General features: G+C 35.2%; 2 protein-coding genes across 2 annotated transcripts in view; one reads left to right on the forward strand and one right to left on the reverse strand.

The window, feature by feature from the left end:
* The window catches only part of LOC148954802 (uncharacterized), an 85,426-nt gene extending 80,132 nt beyond the window's left edge, over positions 1-5,294 (forward strand). The window contains exon 3 of the mRNA XM_089107945.1: positions 5,091-5,294. Coding sequence (XP_088964071.1) covers positions 5,091-5,225 — 135 coding nt within the window. The 3' untranslated portion in view covers positions 5,226-5,294. The remainder of the gene's footprint in view (positions 1-5,090) is intronic.
* A 7,764-nt stretch (positions 5,295-13,058) lies between these two features.
* Caf1-105 (chromatin assembly factor 1, p105 subunit) overlaps positions 13,059-15,062 on the reverse strand; it is an 82,024-nt gene continuing 80,020 nt past the window's right edge. Inside the window, exon 7 of the mRNA XM_089107946.1 lies at positions 13,059-13,517. Coding sequence (XP_088964072.1) covers positions 13,145-13,517 — 373 coding nt within the window. The 3' untranslated portion in view covers positions 13,059-13,144. The remainder of the gene's footprint in view (positions 13,518-15,062) is intronic.

Here is a 15,062-nt window from a genome sequence, read left to right on the forward strand (position 1 = left end):
TATATATATATATATATATAATTTTTAAAGTGATTCCACTATGCCTTCCCTCCTTAATGTGCAAAAATATAGTAAAAATTAGTTATTTTCTATGCATTTTGCCATGCATCACTCTTTTTTCAACTAGTATAACCGTAAATCAAATAAATGCTGACGAAAGCAAGAAACGGGGAAACATATGGGAATAATACAATTCGTCGATCCATACGTCTGCATATTAGAGGCCCTGGGAGGTAAGTAGCCTATAGCGAAATCGATTTTAAAGTTTGATAACTACAGTTTTTGCATATTATAAAAATAGGAACTGTCTTATTAACATATCTCCTTTTCAACAGCGCTAATTTTTGGCTTATACTATATATATTACTTAATAATAATATAAACTTAGTAAATATATATAGTATTCATGTATACCATATATATTTATTACTATATGTATATATAGGTACTTATGCATTATGCGGCAACCACCGCTATATAAAGGAAACCAGACATGGACACCCGTCGATAAATTTTTCGCAGTTCACATTATTGACACACGAATAAAGTAAACATACCACTTGATGCTGTTTTTTATGCTCTTTCCAAATAGAATAATCATTTTTGTCGAATATGAATTTTACCCCCCCCCCTATATATACCAATTCAGGGTATATATTTGCACTTTAGGGGGAGGGGGGGGGGGTAAATTTTATTTCTGATGTAAATGGGAGGTAAGTTTATACTTTACCCCCACCCCCCTAATGTGCAAATATGTGTCCTGAATTGGTATATATAGGGGTGGGGGTAAAATTCATTTCCAACAAAAATGACTATTATATTTGGAATGAAAATAAAAAAAGGCATCGAGTGTTATGTTTAGTTTATTCGTAAGTCAATAATATGATTTGCATGAAAATTTATATCATATATATATATATATATATATATATATATATATATATATATATATATATATATATATATATATATATATATATATATATATATATATATATATATATATATATATATATATATATATATATATATATATATATATATATATATATATATATATATATATATATATATATATATATATATATATATATATATATATATATATATATATATATATATATATATATATATATATATATATATATATATATATATATATATATATATATATATATATATATATATATATATATATATATATATATATATATATATACAATTGAGCTATATCACCTAACATTAAATTTTTACTTACTTAAATTTCTCTCAGCTCCTTTCCCGTGATGAAAATTTTCAAACTGAAGGAATTTACCCCGGGTGTTTGACAACATGGCTTTAGTTTTGATTTCAGACCATCAACAATCGAAAAGTTTCATTTTGTTAACTTTCATTGAGGTTTTTGTGTGACGTTCGGAAGCCGGAAGAAGGTTTATATGAAAAAGGCGACAGCTTGTCTTGTATCTATAACTATAACCCCGGAAGATACGATACAGAGCATAAAAAATAAGTAGATATAAGTCTTAGCACTCATTTTGTGATGAGTGACATTTTTTTATGAAAGTAATTTGTGCTACGTCATAAATTTGGAAAATGTGTCCACTTTATGTCCAAAATGTATAAAATATGTCCATTTTTTGCCCTATTATGTCATTATGTCCAGGTGCATAGAAATATGTCCTTTGGACATAAAAAATGTCCAGTTGGCAACCCTGGTAGTGAAGGACATATGTGGGTAAAAGTTTATTGAATTTCTGCGTCAAGTAGTTCAACATGGTGCTTAGCTAATGCGAAATTTCAGATTCACCAAAAATATATCAACGATAAAATGTTTTGTTGATAGAATTCAATGAAAGAATGCACTCAATGAAAATATAAAATCGTTGGCAGTTACGAAATTTAATTTGAATCTTAACAGTATGTCAAAATCAATGCAGCTTTTACCAAGATGGCTACTTGACCGAATAAGTGCATTCCCTTTAATTAATAACTTTTCTTATTTTCACAAAACTTGGTCATTACGTCATAGGATATTTACATCTTATACTTTAAGGCAGGCTATGGGAATAATATTGTGCTATTAAATGAATTCCTTTTTTTTTATCGAATCTCATCCCTAAAGCTTGCATTAACAATATATTAAATAAAAACCTAATAATTTTTTTTATAAATAATAAAAAGTTTTTTTTGTAACTGAAAGTAAGGAGCTACAGTAAAACTTAAAACGAACAGAAATTATTTAGTATTGTAGGGGGGCTGCCCCCTCCACAATCCCTCACTCTTCACGTTAAGGTTTGTTGGTACTTTAAAAAAAAGCTTCGTTTTCCAATTAAACGGGCCTTGTGATTCAGCAGTCGTTCTTAAACAATCGGGGCAAAAAGTAAACTTTAGTATAAAGAGTGGGGGATTAAGGAGAGGGCAGCCCCACTCATGCGTGGAATAATCTCTGTTCCTTTTAACTTTTAATGTTGATCCTTCCTTTCAGTTGAAAAACCTCCCCTTCCTCTTCATGGTAAATTTCTCCCACTAAAAATTCCTCAATGGAAAATTTCCCTGCTTGAAATCCCTCCCGGAGAATTCCATCCTTACTGAAAATTCCCACCGGGAAATTTCCTGCCGACAATTCAGCCAGAAAAATTCTCTTTACTTTCATTAGAAAAAGAACTTATTTTCATTTAATTTCTGATCGCTTTTCAAATCATGCCGGAATTCCCTCCCCCTCCGCGTAAAATTATTCTCGGAAATCCTCCCTTTCCCCTCAATGGAGTTTTTCCAGCAGAAAATTACTCCATGACTAATTTCTCCCGCAGAAAGCCCCCCTCCCCCCAAGGAAAAATCCCCCCAGACAATTCTAACCCCGCAGAAAATTTCCCCTGGACGATTCCCTCGGAACATCTCCACATGTAAAGCTGAGTCCTCTGCTTCGTAATGCAGAATTTGCATCATTTTCGACAGAAAAACCCTTTATGCAACGACAAATTATTTATTCCGATTACAGTATTCCGGAAAACTGTAAACATTGCTGGTCTTCCCCAGTTCAACATTTCCTTGCATGCGAATTCCATATGCCATTACTTTGAACAATTTATCCAAGATACTTCCGTTTATCCACAACTTGAATCACCTCCCCTTCAAACCAAAATCTACGTTCTCTGACCTTTGACCTACGTTCTCAAACCAAAATCTACGTCCCCTTCAAACCAAAACCTTCCAAAAGCCTCTGTAAATTATGTGCCGATTTTACCACTAGAGCAGTGTCATTCGCAAACAATAGAACGGAGAAGTTTTTATTATCAAAACTTACTGTTGCGGCCCATCTTTGAGCATGGGAAGGGAGCTAGTTGCCCTCCATCTTTTTGATTGCTTAGAAAGAGCGTCAGAGCTTATAATTTCCGTTTTAATGAGCCTTCTATCTTTTTTCCATTGGTTTGATAGATCGCCCCTGGGGAAAAAAAAAAAATCAAAATCACATACCCGTCATCTTTCTTCTGGTAAAAAACAAAAAAAAATCCAAATATCTACAAGATAGGAGCTTGAAAAAGGGTTTTATTTCAATAGGGTTCTATGATATGCTGAATCTGATGGCATGATTCTCATTAAAATCCTTGACTTTGGGGGTGTTTACCTCCTTTTTCAAAAATCAGATAAATTTTCTCAGGCGCGTAGCTTTTGATGGGTAACATTAAACTTAGTGAATCTTATATATTCGGAAGCAGCATAAAAAACAAATTCTTTTGATAGATCTATTTTTACCAAATTTCCGTTTTTAAAGTCTTGATTACTGTTGGGTCGAGTCGCGCCTTACTTACAGTTCGTTACCACGAATTGTTTGATGCAAAGATGTGGAATTTTGCCCTTTTTTTTGTAAGAAAAAAAAATCACAATGCGTGTTTATTTTGTTTTTATTTTTTCCCTCGGGAGTTTGAGTCGAACCAGTGATCCTAGAAGATCGGGACAGGGTTCATTTGACCGGAAATTAAAAGTTATAGTGCCCTTTTTAAGTCACCAAAAAGAAGTTCCAATAACTATGTTCCTGGGAGAAGAGCAGTAAGTTGCGCAATGTGCGCTCTGTTCACACATAGCATTTGCTATTCAGAGGATTTTTCGTAAACAGGAACGCTTCCAGGGAGAATCTTCCAGGAAAAACGTTATACGGAGGGGGGGGGGGGGTTCTGGTATGATTTGAAAAAGGGTCAAAAATCAAATAGGAAAACAAGTTTTTTCAACTAAAAATAAGGAGCAGCATTAAAACACACCGAACAGAAGTTATTCCGTATATGGGGGGGGGGGTTTACCCCTTCCTCAACCCTCGCTTTTAAACCTAAAGTTTCACTTTTTTTCACAATTATTTAAGAGACACTGCCCACACACACGGCGCGTTGAATTTGAATAAGAAGTATTTTTAAAGAGCTTTAAGACTTTAGCGTCAAGAGCGAGGGTTGAGGACGGGCCCCATCATATACGAATTAATTTCTATTCGTTTTAAGCTTTAATGTTGCTCCTTACTTTCAGCTGAGTAAACTCGTTTTTGATTTAATCAATTTTAGTATCTCCAAATAAACGTCCAAATGGGAATAAGTACATTTATTAGACAGTGAAAACAGATATAAAAGTCAGGATATTTCGACAACATGTACAGCGACCGTCGTCAGCAGAGATACAGTATATCTGCTGATGAAGATCGCTATATATGTGTTCGAAATATCCTGACATTTGTACATGTTTTCACTGTCTAATAAATGGACTTATCCCCATTAGAACGTTTATTTGTTCATAATAGAAAGGCAGTGCGGTCTTCGAAAATAATTCCTCATCTAAGGTATTACGTCGAAAATTCATATAAGCTGTATTTGCTAACCCATCTTCCGGCAGGCTAACAACAGTACCGTATCACAGTACCAGTATCAGTACAGTACCGTACCGTAACAACAGTACCAGTACCGTATCATTCGTGCCATTCTGCTTGTGCTATACCGTGTTAAGGTTATAGGAGATGATATAGAATAGATTTAGAAATTGGGACAATTTTGAGGTGAAGAAATATTGAATTGTGAATGTGGCACTTGTATGAAATTAGGCTTTCTTTTCAGATACAGACGCAATTCGCAGCGATAAAACAGTCGATAGCCGGGCATCAAAAGAACAGAGCGTCGGAGAATCAAATACCACGAGGAAGGTCCAACGTTCGTACGAAACTGACTCGTCCGGCCACTCTTCTTGGATGAAGCATATCGCTGCAGAAGATGATATTCAGCTATGAAGGAAAATTTTATTTTTTGTGCATTTTTGTCGAGTTTTTCCAAACAAAATTTTGCAATCCTCGAAGATGAAACTAAGTCTATTTTTTTCCTCATAAGAAAATATGGCATGTTTAATTATTTTTCTGAATTATCGGTAGTAGAGAAAGTTTATTCAATGAATTATTACCGTAGACTTGGTCATGGCGTTTCTGTTTTTTCATGATGAAAATGAAGAATCCACTGGAATACATACCTTACATAGAAACTGGTCTAAAAGCCAGTCTCCATTTGGCAGATTCTGCAGATCTGCCATCCTGCAGAAAAAGCAACGTCGAATGTTGCAGTATCTGCAAACTGCCAATACGGAACCGGAAAAGTAGTCTCCACTGAAATAAAATTTGCAGATTTGCAGAATCTTCCAAATGGAGAATGGCTTTAAGCCACAAGAAGACAAAACGCCTTACTTATTAGTTTCAAGCGAGAAAAAGTATAATACATCTGCTTACAAAATACCTTCTTAATGAAAGACTATCAAACCTTAGTATTATCACTCTAGTATTAATGATGGCTTGATCTGTCTCGTATGCATGGGCGCCCATCAGCCGAATTCCAGGGGGGGGGCAAACCTCGTCTAATTGGTACTTTTAATGCTATATAATAGAAATCACAGCAAAAGAATACAAAAATGAGGCAACATCATTCATCCAGGGGGGGGGGCGGGGCCCCCCCCCCCCCCCCCCAAATGGGCGCCCATGCTCGTATGCGTTTTGTAAAATTCTTCATACACCCGTAAACATCAAATGTCAGACAAGCTAGCATGACTTGAATTACTAATATCAAAATTTACACTTAAGGGCTGGGCACACGCAGCTGAATTTTGGGAACTGGTTTCCAAATCAGCGCCGATTTTAAAAGAAATCAGCGTCGATTTAAGCTTGAAAAATTTTCTAGTTTTCGGCGCTGATTTACAAAATCAGCGCTGATTTTCATCATGATCATAAAAAAAGGGATACAAATAAATTGTCTGCTAGAGGTATCTGTGGTGAAAGACCCCACTACAGAGGTGAGAACTAAACGGAGAACTATTCTGAGATCAATCATGCGACTATTCATAAACTCCAGTTGACTATTTGTGTCCTTAATGTTTTGTTTTGAAAATTTTGCGCAATAAATTTTTCTTTCAATGAATTTTTCTTACCACTATCGTTTGTCCACTGATGCTGAAATCGGTTCCCGAAATCAGCTACGAGTGCCTAGCCCTTTAGCTCAAAAACAGAAATCTATTATTTTTATATATACATATATTTATTTTTATTTTTTTTATATATATATATATTTTTATTTTATTTTTTACAAACAAGACGAATTCCATCGTAAATAAGATGTGTTTTCAGAGACTTTCAAGGTAATAAGCACATGGGAGGGGGGATCCCTAAGCCCAAGGACGAGCTCTTGAAATGAAAATCACATAAGAATATGCTATTTTGTTTGCATAATGACTTTTAAAAAATGTTATAGAGACATAATGACTCGGGAAAAACTTTTCCATATTTATACCCCCCCCCCCCAACCTACTTCAAAGAGTATGTTAGTTGTTATACAACAGAGGGTACTTGTATGATATACCCCCTGCATCTCAAGTTGTTCATGCATTGACGCATTTTAAACCGGTTTTTTTTCGCTGGTTTCTTTCAACTTAGCGTAAGAAAAGACAAAGAGAATAGACAGAATAGATGGGAAATATATAATTTGGGCTAGGGGGGGGGGTAAAGTATTTCGACAGTGTGAAGTCAGAAAACAATTTTTACTTCATATTATCAGAATAGTTATTGCTAACACACTATGCATGCATACCCGCTGCACTTCACCCCCCCCCCCCCTAAGGTGCAAACGTATAGCTCAAATTAGTGTCTAAACTGTTATATTTTTATCATACTTAGGTATATATTATTAGAATTAACCCAACTTCACTTCTTGAGATGCAAGTATATCATACAAGTACCTTAAAATGGAAAAAAGTCGACCCTAAAAGAGTCGTCCAAAAAACGGAATTAAAACCAAATAGAGTTTATGCACTCTATCATAGCTACTATCAGGCTCAACCGTTTGAGGGGCAGATTCTCTGAGAGCAAGATTATTTGACGCCTGAAAAACTGGGTCTAGGGAACTAATTTAACTCTCTTAAGTGGAACTTCAGATAGATCTTGCATGAGTGCTAGGAGAAGACTCGTCCCCTAGCATGGAGGAGACCTCGTTCTCTGCATGTCGGCTGCAATAATTCAAACCGTGCTATTTTATAACACACATATTCTTTTAGGCAATTTTCATATTTTTTAAATTAATGTTATAAAATAACACACCACAACAAAAGTTTTACGAGAAGCTTTACATGTTTGCTAACAAGAAAAAAGAGTACATAACATATTTTGATAAAAAAAATTTTAGGCAATTTTCCTATTTTTTTAAGTAATGGCCTATGAAACCCTACAGCAAGTTTTACGAGAAGTTTTATTTTACCGACATGTTTGCAAACCCAAAATATTACATAACATATTTTAATAAAAACAAAACCTGCAAGTATCTCCACCTCTACGGAAATTGAAAATTGAATTCGTTTTTTTTTTTATCAAAATTTTAGATTAAAGTGGGCCTTGGTCAAAATGTTCCTAAGGTTACCACAAAAAGAACGTGAAATAGAAACTTGGTTGTTATATTTTCGAACATTTTTGTTTGAAAAAAATAAAAAGAACCTAGAATGTTAAGTGAAATAACTTCCTATCTTATCTCAGTGGATGTATACAGATATATAACGATAAGGAATAATTTAGGATTGAGTAAGAAAATAACGCAATGACTAAATTAGCTTGCAGCTTTAATTTTCGGGGAGGGTGCCGTATTCTTCAGAGAAGCAGAAAAAAGGAATACATTATATAAAATTTTTTAAGAAAACTGTGAGAATCGGAAGGGCATGAACAAACTCCCAAACTCTGGGTATGTACCTGCAGGTAAGCTTAGGCCGAAAAAGATTAATCTCCCCTACTTTTCAACCAATGCAGTACAGCCCCGAGAAAGGCTGTAAAAAACTGTCCAAGATAAACAGTCAAACAATTTTAGGTTAAAACCTAAATTATTAATCCTTACATTCAACAGACATAAGGCTACAACGGTTACACTGGAAAGTATAAAAAAAAATCCCAAAATTCAACTTAACCGTAAGTAACTTTTTGAGCATCAAATTACAGACAATCTATGGGTTTGATAGACTAATAAAAATCAAAATAAATAGGTTTCTAGACCTATTCTGTAGAATAGCTCTAGTTAAAAATTTACGTTATGCAAGTGAACTTTACAGGGGGGCAGATGAGCAGAACATGTTATAGAAAGTAAATTATTGTCTGGCTTTGGATAATATTTCTATTGTTATTGCAATCATTGGCATTAATACGCCTTCGTATGCGAAAAAACACGATAATCGAAGTATGCTCTGTTTTAAGATACAACTTTTTAAGATTAGCACAACGAAAGACGCAAAGACCAGACAGATATTATTGTGTTTTAACTTCCATGCCAAGAAAAGCCACCTTATAAAAATAAAAATGAATAGACTCGTAATCATACTGTTATTGCTAGCTGTCACTGTTGTTGCTAACAATCAGCTGTTTGTATAAATCAACTTGTTCAAAAGCATCCAAGAAAGAGAAAAAAGTTATTTTGACATCAACAGATTCATTGTTCTTCTATTTCTTCCCGTGACGTTAGGGGATATAAGTTGTTCTACAAAAATAGATATAAGTACAGACAACACAGACAGTACCTTCAGAGCCAAATAAGGCATGGGAAAATGTATTTAATCATAACCAGTAGAGTATTTGACCTTAGAGGGATGAGTTACGAATTTCAGTTTAACACAGAGTGGACACAACGATTTTGAATTAAGAGGCCAGCCTCGACAACCCAAATTTAATTCTAGACAACCAATCACACTAAATTAATCGAGCCCACGTAGCTTGGGCATATACACTGGACAGAATGCGTCAGACATTGGACAAAAACGCGTCAAAAAATACCAAACGTCTTTAAAGTCGGTACAGCCGATGCATAGGCTTGAATATACCATTTTTTTTCTGAATCTAGTTAACTACGCTATAAACATTTTAAAGCCACTTTCGAATTGCATATTTTCTGAGAAAACTTCAAAGAAAAAAAATGTTTGTACGTATTATCACTTACGAGTGGTTTTGGCTGTAAAATTTGTATTCGATTTGAATTTTCCGAGCAAGTTTCTCAAGTTTCGAAGTTCAGTAAAAAAATGTCCTTGCAAACTTTTTTTTTTTAAAGAAAAGGAAATACCGGATTTGCTAATATTTTGCTTATTGGGGTGCTATAAAATTAGTTTTATATTTCAAGTGCATTTCCCAGAAAGGTGTGTTTCATCGAAATTTTGGTAAGCCCAGAATTGGTACAGGGTTCACACAATTTGATCTACTTCCGGAAAATATATGGGGAAAACACAAATTGCTTAGACCACACTGCCGTTTCATTTACAAATTTAAACAAATGAAAATTTAGAAAAACTAGTATAATATTTTAAACAAAGACAGCGGACAAACAGAAAAGTTTTTTTCCACTGTACTGTTTAAAATATTATACCAGTTTTTCTAAATTTTCATTTGTTTAAATTTGTTCCCGGGTCGGGTCTTATTTTGCCTAAAATCAGGTCAGCAGCTCGCTAATTTTGGTACACAAGAAACGTAAAGGTATCTGAAATCGGGGATGGCAATTGCCAGTCAGGAAATAAAAAGGCCAATCAGGATCAGGAAAATCAACAATGTAGATTAGATAAATAGTAGTCCATGCAGATGAAAAAGGGAGTGATGGGTTCGTTACTTTCTGTCACTGTATTGTTTAAAATATTATACCCGTTTTTCTTTATTTTCATTTGTTTAAATTTGTTCCAGGATCGGGTATTCTTTTGCCTAAAATCAGGCCAGCAGCTCGCTAATTTCGGTACACAAGAAACATAAAGGTATCTGAAATCGGGGATGGCAATTGCCAATCAGGAAATACAATCAGGAAACAGAAAAGCCAATCAGGATCAGGAAAATCAACAATGTAGATTAGATAAATGGTAGTCCATGCAGATGGAAAAGGTAGTGATGGGTTCATTACTTTGTAAAACCGTTATGCTAGGGAAAGATTTGTAAAAAATAGAGATGGAAGAAAACTGAGGGTCAACATTCGTTAATATATTACCTCCAACCCACTCCCCAAGAACCAAAAATGAAAGGCCACAAAAAAAGGCCACTTTTTCCATAAACCACCCATAGTTAATAGCAGCAATAAAAAAGCTGGGAAATGTTCTCAGAGGCCCACCCTTTTTGAACTGAAATAAAAAATTTGTTGGAGCTGAAAATATATTTTATTGATATCCAAGGAGCACACAAAGCTCCTTATACACAAGCTCCACACACAAAGCTCCACATACTCTAATGCTCCTTTTTATTATATAAGATCTCGTCGAGCAATAAAATTAGCAAACCAACGTCCTCACGTTAGATGTCTTTCAATCCCGAGGTTAGTAAACAGGTTCACCAAATTTACTACCCAAAGAGTACCAATCAAGGTGCCGAAAATTCGATTTTAATGACAAATTCCAAATTATGCTTAATAGCTTAGTAAATAAATAGTAAATACAATTTTTCATTTACCCTATACTAGCATCCTACGCTTACTGATAATGAAATACAAGGGGAAGTCAACTATAGAGCGATTAACTGTTGTAATTCAAAAGACGTTGCGTGATTTTTTTACACAAACGTCAAAAGACGTTGGTGTAAGAGTTAGATTTAAAGCATGCCTCCACAAACTAAATAAGTTCTCTTGATTGTCTTAGCTTTTTAAGCCAATTTAGTTTTTTTCTTTCTTATTTACTCTCAAAATGTTTAGAGGTCTCTTTTTTGTTTTTTACCAAAATGTGAGATATCCTCATTTCTCACTTACATAAATGGTCGGGTAAATGGAAATGTTGACATTAAAAACAGTTTTGCCGTATATTGAATACCTGAAAAATCATTCTCGCACAAATGACTGGTCTGGAAGAACAATGGAAGAACATTGTCCAGTCGCCTCTTTGCACAGCTTACTTCGTGCACGGGTGCAAAAAATCAGCAAAGAAGAAGAAGATAAAAACTGTCACCATCGGTATTTCTTAGCCAAATTTGGCAAAATATTTCAAATTAAGAGTTGTTACGAAGTATATATGCATATAGTTTTTGTTCATATGGGTGAAATGGTCCTATTTGATTGGCAATCCGTAGATGTAAGCGAAGTTTTTGTCTAAAGAATAAGTGGTCAGATGTAGTGAGCACACATACCTCAACTGCTTTCAGAGGCGAGGACTCACATCCGTATAATAGACCAGAGCCCAGCTTCATGGTGACATGACGGTGGTTGGAATGTATATTTCCTTCCTATTCCCTTCGAAGTTGGTCAATAACAGCAGAAGCAACAGCCATGCTATAGTGGATTTCATCGTTACATCTGCAATTTATATCTGTGATACTTGGAACTGACCACAATTTCAACGTGGCTCAGGTTGAGTGCCAAAGGGGTTAGAGGCTCTTCGTTTATTATCAGTTTAGTTCTTTTAGTGCTTATCTTTTGTTCAATAGGAGCAGTAGTTCCAACGGTCCGGGTAGCATCTTTTTCCATCATGGAAGGAATTCCTAGGTAGGTTCCCGTCACTAGCATAATCAAGGCCGGTCGCACTCAAGTCAGGGCTTACTGAGACTCCCTGAAGTCTACCATTGCTTTATAATAACCCAGTTGATTTGAAACTTGAAGATAAAGTAAACGGCTTTATCTACCTCCAAAATCAATGTCAAATAACGATGACGGCTCACTATTGACTTGGGCACAGGAGCAGATATGGTCGTAGCATGTTTGCATTAGGTATATTATCATCCCAGGGGCTACTCAGTCGTCGCGTAGCTCTACCCATATTTGATTTCAGATGAGTGAATCAGAGGCTGTTATGAAACCTACAATGGCACTTACAGTGATCTGCTGATACCTGGGTTTATGTTTCAATAATTTCTTAGCCTGAAGAGCTAATAAAAATAAGCTCTTTCTTACACAGAAGCCAGGTTTATTTGGGAGGGTTGCTTGCTGTCTGGAAGTGCTCGAGGAGAGAAATTGCAAAGATTTTAGCGGCTATACTAAACAATGATGTCCTCCGATAGTCTTGTATTCAGATCAACCTACTTTTTTGAAAGAAGTGCATGGTGATTCAATCTTACTGTTGTTGAAAATGCTTTTGGGACCAGCAGAAGAATCTGTAGTTTCTTGGCCAGGCTGGGAGCCACTTAATAGAATCTATCCTTTATCGAATCGATTCGGAGGGAATTTCGGTTTTTCACTTTCTTTATGGCCGCATCGACTGGCGGAGATTTAGTGCTGGTGTCGGAGTACGGACCATTGCCACCAACAGGGGTAAATTTCAAATTAGGAGGGTCTTCAGAAGCTTGGCTAGGTAAACTGAGGGCCCACCATGGTTAGAGCTTTTGCACAAAGAGGTGAGGATGTAGAGAGCAATAGCTTTTGGAAGTAACACTTGAATATTTCGATAATATAATCTTTTCATATTGGAAGGATACCACTTTCTTGCCGAACAAAGGCTGAGACTTTTTTGCTGTTGTTAGTGACTTCTTGTTGTTAGGGAGCTGAGAGAGCTTTTCGAATCAAAATACATGATTTTAAGTTTAATACCGGTATTACAAAACTGTTTCATGAATACATATTTTTGGTCACATAAGTTCCGATTAATTTGGTCACAAATCAAAATTAATTTGAATTAGAAACTATAATGTAATTACCAAAATACAAAAAAAATGAAATGAAATAGTTTACTCGTTGATAAGCTTTTTCTTAGATTTTGGGCTAGAGAGCGTTACAAGCTGTACTCTACGACCCACTTTCGAAGACGGGGTAGTACAACCCTGACTTGACTGCATCAGAAGAACTGGAGAGTCACATAAATCCACAACAGCCGATTCTTGAGTTGACAAAATCGGCTCAATGTCACTTATAGGAGTTTGAGCTGAGTGTGGTGTTGATTGAGTGAAATCACTTTGAGACTCTTGAGTAGCCCCAACACCTGATTCTAGAGTCTCTTGACTTTCTTCTCTATATGGTGTTCCGATCTCGTCATCACTAAACGTAATGACGGAGCAATATCCGTCAGTTGAAGACGCTATAAGAATCCGGCCGTCTCCAGACCTGTAATTAGAAAAAAAATTATTGAAAAGAATCAGCAGCGGAAATACACCACAAAAAATGTAATTTTTTTTATTTTTTTATTATCATTTTTTTTTACTTGGTCAAAGGTAAATACACTTGGCGATTCGCCTTTTTATGGCCTTCCCAAATGCACTAATCGCTACCGATCGTAAATTCCATTTTGAGCCCGTAAAGGGACATCACTTCCTTATTTTTCTCTAATAGAAATAGCTTAAAACCTACCGTTCCATTCTAAGCCCAATGATAGGTTGATATTTCACAGCACTGCAAATTGCACTGCCAATTTGCATAAGTTTTGAACTACTAAACTTGGCGGTAAAATTTGCGATACCAAACGGAAAAAGCTGTTAATAAAAACGAAACAGTTAATGGAATGTCAGAACTATAAAATTTATAAATTGTTCAATTTACCAGATTTGACTGTAATAATTCCATACTTATGACTGGAATACCAACTTAACATCAGAGATAGAATTGAATGGGACGTATCTATCTTGGTCCTTTGAGAGAAAAAAGGAACTAAGTATCACTTTAAGGGTCTTTTTTTGGGCTCAAGAGGGAATGTGCGAGGGTAGTGATTTATATCCGGAAAGAGCGTCAAACATTGTCTAATAGTTCACGGGCAAGGCCGTATCCAGGGGTTAGTGGGTTTGATCTCCCCCCCCCTCGAAATTTTTGTCTGACTCGTAAAAACGTAACAAGAATGAAAAAAAATAGTGCACTTTTTAAAGTACCACCCCCCCCGCCCGAAAAAAATTCCTTAGTGACCCCCCCCCCCCCCGAAAAAAAATCCTGGATACGGCTCTGTTGACGGGTAGCCTTTTCCAAAGCAAATGAAACAATTGAAAATTTCTTCCATTCGACAACATTGACGGAAAATGATGTAAAATACAAATTGCATGCAAGCGACAAGATAAAAAAAAAAAATTAAAATAAAGAGAATAAATAAAATAAAAAAAGTTACTCATTAAAAACATTTTCAAAGTTAGGATTCGAATGGTATGTTTTTTATCTTAGTTCTATTAGAATAAAATAAGGAACGATGTGTCACTTTAAGGGTCCTTTTAAGGCCTCAAAGTTGATTTTGCGAGGATAGTAACTAGTATATTTGGAAAGTATATAGAAAGGCACATCACGCCTAGCTAAGTAATCAATAAATCTAAAAACTTGCCAAAGAATAAAGTAGTTAATAACCAAGCCTGATGGTTAATACAAACGAAAAAACCTGCATGCCAAGGCCGAAAACTTTTAAGCTACGAAGAATAAAATATATATTTAGAAAAGTATGTTTTGTTTTTACATAAAGCATCGCATTTGTTAATTATATTATTTATCCTTTTCGAAACCTACGCCCGACCCAATTATATTTTTGTCTTAATAAAACCTTTTTTATCAGGTGGGTATCTTATTTGCATATCAGGCAAGTGGAATTTTCCAATGATTTTGCATATCTATTTTTATCATCATTAATTCCTCTTCAACTCAATTAGATTTAAAAATATCTATGGGCTCTTATTCTTCTTT

Source organism: Artemia sp. Qi Xiang Cuo, chromosome 2 (genome assembly GCF_049724085.1).
Source record: "Artemia sp. Qi Xiang Cuo chromosome 2, ASM4972408v1, whole genome shotgun sequence".
Classification (NCBI taxonomy): domain Eukaryota; kingdom Metazoa; phylum Arthropoda; class Branchiopoda; order Anostraca; family Artemiidae; genus Artemia; species Artemia sp. Qi Xiang Cuo.